This window comes from Etheostoma cragini, chromosome 1 (assembly GCF_013103735.1).
Source record: "Etheostoma cragini isolate CJK2018 chromosome 1, CSU_Ecrag_1.0, whole genome shotgun sequence".
NCBI classification, from domain to species: Eukaryota; Metazoa; Chordata; class Actinopteri; order Perciformes; family Percidae; genus Etheostoma; species Etheostoma cragini.
In genome coordinates this window covers 25,876,169-25,880,095 of record NC_048407.1, presented here as the reverse complement: position 1 = coordinate 25,880,095, position 3,927 = coordinate 25,876,169, and the positions used below count along the sequence as shown (strand labels likewise).

General features: G+C 37.4%; 1 protein-coding gene across 1 annotated transcript in view; it reads right to left on the bottom strand.

The window, feature by feature from the left end:
* Positions 1 to 3,927, bottom strand: part of trpm7 (transient receptor potential cation channel, subfamily M, member 7) — a 30,722-nt gene that overhangs the window by 13,393 nt on the left and 13,402 nt on the right. The window contains exons 18-21 of the mRNA XM_034877871.1: positions 3,736 to 3,891; positions 3,172 to 3,315; positions 328 to 456; positions 3 to 197 (exon numbers count right to left, since the gene is read on the bottom strand). Coding sequence (XP_034733762.1) covers positions 3 to 197; positions 328 to 456; positions 3,172 to 3,315; positions 3,736 to 3,891 — 624 coding nt within the window. The remainder of the gene's footprint in view (positions 1 to 2; positions 198 to 327; positions 457 to 3,171; positions 3,316 to 3,735; positions 3,892 to 3,927) is intronic.

Below are 3,927 nucleotides of genomic sequence, written 5' to 3'. Positions count from 1 at the left end.
TCCAAGAGGCGCACATACCAGAAGATGATATTAAGACAGTACACCGTCCTCCCGGGGACAAAGGCCTCACCTCCAGCCAATCTCAGGCCAAAGCCAACGAAGAAGGTCACAATGGCCAGAAAGTCAGACACATTGAAATAGTCACTGAACCACACTTTTATCTTCTGGCTTATTTTGCCTGCTTCAGACATAAACATCTGGAAAAAAGAAGATGGAGGAGAAAAAAATGAAAGAATGTGAAATAATGCTAAGGAACTAAGTTAATTTGTTGTATTCGGTGAAGTTTAAAGCAGTACAGTGTACTGCAGTGTCTTCTGTTGCACATACCTCTCGAATTTTTTCAATGGCAGATGTGAATATGTAGAGGATGACCACCCACTCTTGAGGAGAAGGCCATTTGGGCATTTTCACCAGGACCACATACGAGTATGTCATCAAGAAGCCCAGGTAGAAGAGCTGACAACAAGAAATACACAAGACCTATAAACAACTCCAAAAACATTATATAAAACCTTTATACATTTAAAGGATAAATTCTTCCAAGAACAGGAATAGCGTAACCTTTTTCATTAACTATCTAGGTCATAAATGTGTAAAATGTAGACAAACTGTGTATAAGATATGTTGAATGTAGATGACTGGCCTGTGTTGACAAAGAGCCTCTAAATTCAGACAGTTCCAGAGAAGGGCTTCCTCTCTCTGAGATATTTTTGAGACTTATTTTGAGAGTTAGTTGAGGCCCTCTTACGGGGTTAAACCTCATCATGGCACTTTGAGGGATAAGTAGTCTGCCATTTTGACAGAGGCCTCTGAACTCAGCTGGCGGTTAGCTGTGTGAAAGTAGAGAAATGTAATCTTCTCCATCTCAAGTTAAACAAAGTCAGCATTCAAAAGGGAGGGGATGAGCAGTTCTGGGGATTATATATAAAACATTGAAAGGGAAATATTTATCCTACTAGTCATTTGAAGCTGCAATTATCAGTATTTCTATAGCAACACTGAAAAGCTACTGTATGTAACTTGACATTACTTCTCTTATCAACCCCAGTACTAGTCAGTACAACATCTACTAAGAAGTGACATCAGTGTTGTGTATAGAATTATCCTGCCCTCCACTGGCCAACAAATAATGAATGCTTCTTTTAGTGAAATATCTAGACAACTATCGGATAGACAAATAAATAAGGTAAGAGATTACACAGTCAATACCATACAAGTAATTTATGTAATTTGCATAACTTTGAACGGGTGAGTTCAAATTAAAACGCTTAGTGTTTACTAACTTGCTGTATAAAAAGAAGTTCAAGCCACCTGAGTGTCGCCCAATGGTACTTGAACTCAGCACCGAAGTTTGACCAGAGCTTGTAACAGAAAGGAGCTCTTTTGTACAACCATACTGCAGACTGTGGGAAAGTTTGTCCACACAAGCAGACACGCACACATGCACGCACGGTTTCTTGGTACAACTTAAATTCAAAAAATTGCTGAACCTCGACATGTGAACTGTTGGAAAATCGGCCATTAACACCCCCCATCTGATGGGTAAGCTTTTGTGTGCTGCACCGATGTGTTGAAATCAAAATAGAAGCAGGTACAGCAGATGTAGATAAGCACAGACTGTGTTATGTAGACTAGCAGTTTCAGTGATGCTATCAGCACGCCTTTGTTTTAAACAGCTTGAAAAACAACCCTGTTAGTGCAAATAAAACTCTGAAAGACGACTCCCAGACTCCTGAGAACGAGCCTCAGGCTTGTGAATAAAATTAATAAACATCAGCACAAGTGAGAAAAGATTAGTGATAATCCTGTGCAGTAGTGTGGACATGAAAGTAGCAAGTGAGTATTCAAGAACATTTGTTTTAAATAACATTTAACTGCTAGTCTGCATCTCTTTCCAAGTCTCGATTCTATAAATGACTGTTTAAAGGTAAGTGTAAGGGTATAACACATGCAGAAATTAATTCTTTTACTCTTAGATTTCTCTTCACTTCACAAAGCCAACCAGTAAGAATAGTGGTGTAGTGTAAAAAAAATGGTCCCTTATTTGTAAACACTTCTTATACAGTTTAATTAATATATTAACAATATGGTGATCATACAAGCCAGGAATTACTTTGCTTAACCACTCTAAGAAATAGATCAAATGACTTCTGAAAATTGGCCTCTATTGATTCTTCCAAAGGTCCCAAACAAATACTTCACTAATAAACGAGGGGTCTTAACTAAATGCATGTTATGAATTGTAAAATATAAGGCTGCACAATATATAGTTATTTTTTTTATGACTATATTAAAATAACGATATATTGTGCAGCCTTATATTTTACCTGCCTTATATTTTACGCAAATATTAAATTTCGCAATATCAACTGGACATATCACAAAAGGCAGAGACTTTGTTGTGTTAGTTAAAAGATAATATCAGTAGACTTTGAAATGTCAAAAACGGTCATTCTTTTTTAGTGTTGTCTTTTATGTTCAATTCAATGTTCAATTTGTTCAATAAAAGAATGTTAGAAATTATTTTCTTACATTTGTTTTAAACAAACAATTTGTTGTATTTTAGAATACTGAAAGCACTAGAAATGCAAAAATTAGTACACTTTATTATCTGTTTATTCATCGCAAGTAATAGCATCATCGCATATCGCATACTTTCCTAATACCATGCAGCCCTAGTATAATGCTGTATGATGGGGTTCCATGAGCTATCTTGTAGGCGGGGCTGTGGGGATATCGGTCCATCCTATCAATGCTAAATTGTGTAAATAGAGAGAGCTGTGTTTCCATATTCAGTGTCTCGCCACTTTGTGTGTTTGTCTGATAAGGTGTTGCATCATGGCCACTCTCCTATTTGTAGTATTCACGGTATCCATCACTGCCAGAGCACGCATGCCTTTAGTATTAAGCAAAGCTCTTAGTATCTTGTTAATCTTTATTCTGAACATCACCAACAGTCCCTGATGAAAGAAAAAGAAATAAGCTATACAATAAAGTACCTTTTCCACATTCCTGTTTGTATTTCCATCTCAATCTGGGTAAGATACTACGCCTTGCTAGCCTTGCTACACCTTCCTTTCCTGTTACCTAGAATACTACCCAGAAAAACAACCATCAAAGAAATGGATGGATGGTTGTGTATGTGTGCGCTTTCTTCTGTAATCTCCATACCGTGTTGGACCAGAACTTGACTATGGGAGCATGGTAGAAAGCATAAAACTTCCTTGTTAAGGGAAGCTTCCTGGCACGAATATGTGTCTCCATGTCATTCTTTGCCTCCACATGGTCGTGGGATCTGGACTCCTTGAACACCTCCTGTAAAGAGTTAACAAGGCCCAAATTAGACAACAGCAAGGTGCAACGTGGGGAGAAGAGAGTGAGAAAGCAAAGGAGAGAATGTGAGTGAGTGAAAGAAGGTGAGCAAATAAATGACTGAAATATAAAAAGAAACAGAAAAGTTTTTAATCAATGATCGATTTATGTGAAAAGTTGTCTTGTTAGTCTTCTTATTACACAACAGATATACAATCTGTTCACGTCTCGTTTAACATTTTAATACCACCTAATCATTGGACTATTTTTCATGATTAAGAATTATAAGGTATTAGTGCATTTTAAATCATTTTTACAGATTTATTTCATTGTGACTGCTTTGATTCTAGGGAGATACCTCCAATTAAAGCTTCAAATTAAAAGGATACACATATAAAACAAGAAGGTCTGAATGAATCAAACCATTTGGATGTCTTCAGCTATGTTCTGGAAGTTGTGTTCGCTGTCCTCCATGGTCATCTGGTGGTCGTCCTGACTCTGAGGGATATGAGCCATCTCAGCCTTGGATTTGTACTCCAACAGTAGGATGGCAGGAGGTACCAACATACTCAGAATCACCTAGAGACAAATAAAGACTAATGTGGGTGGATGCTT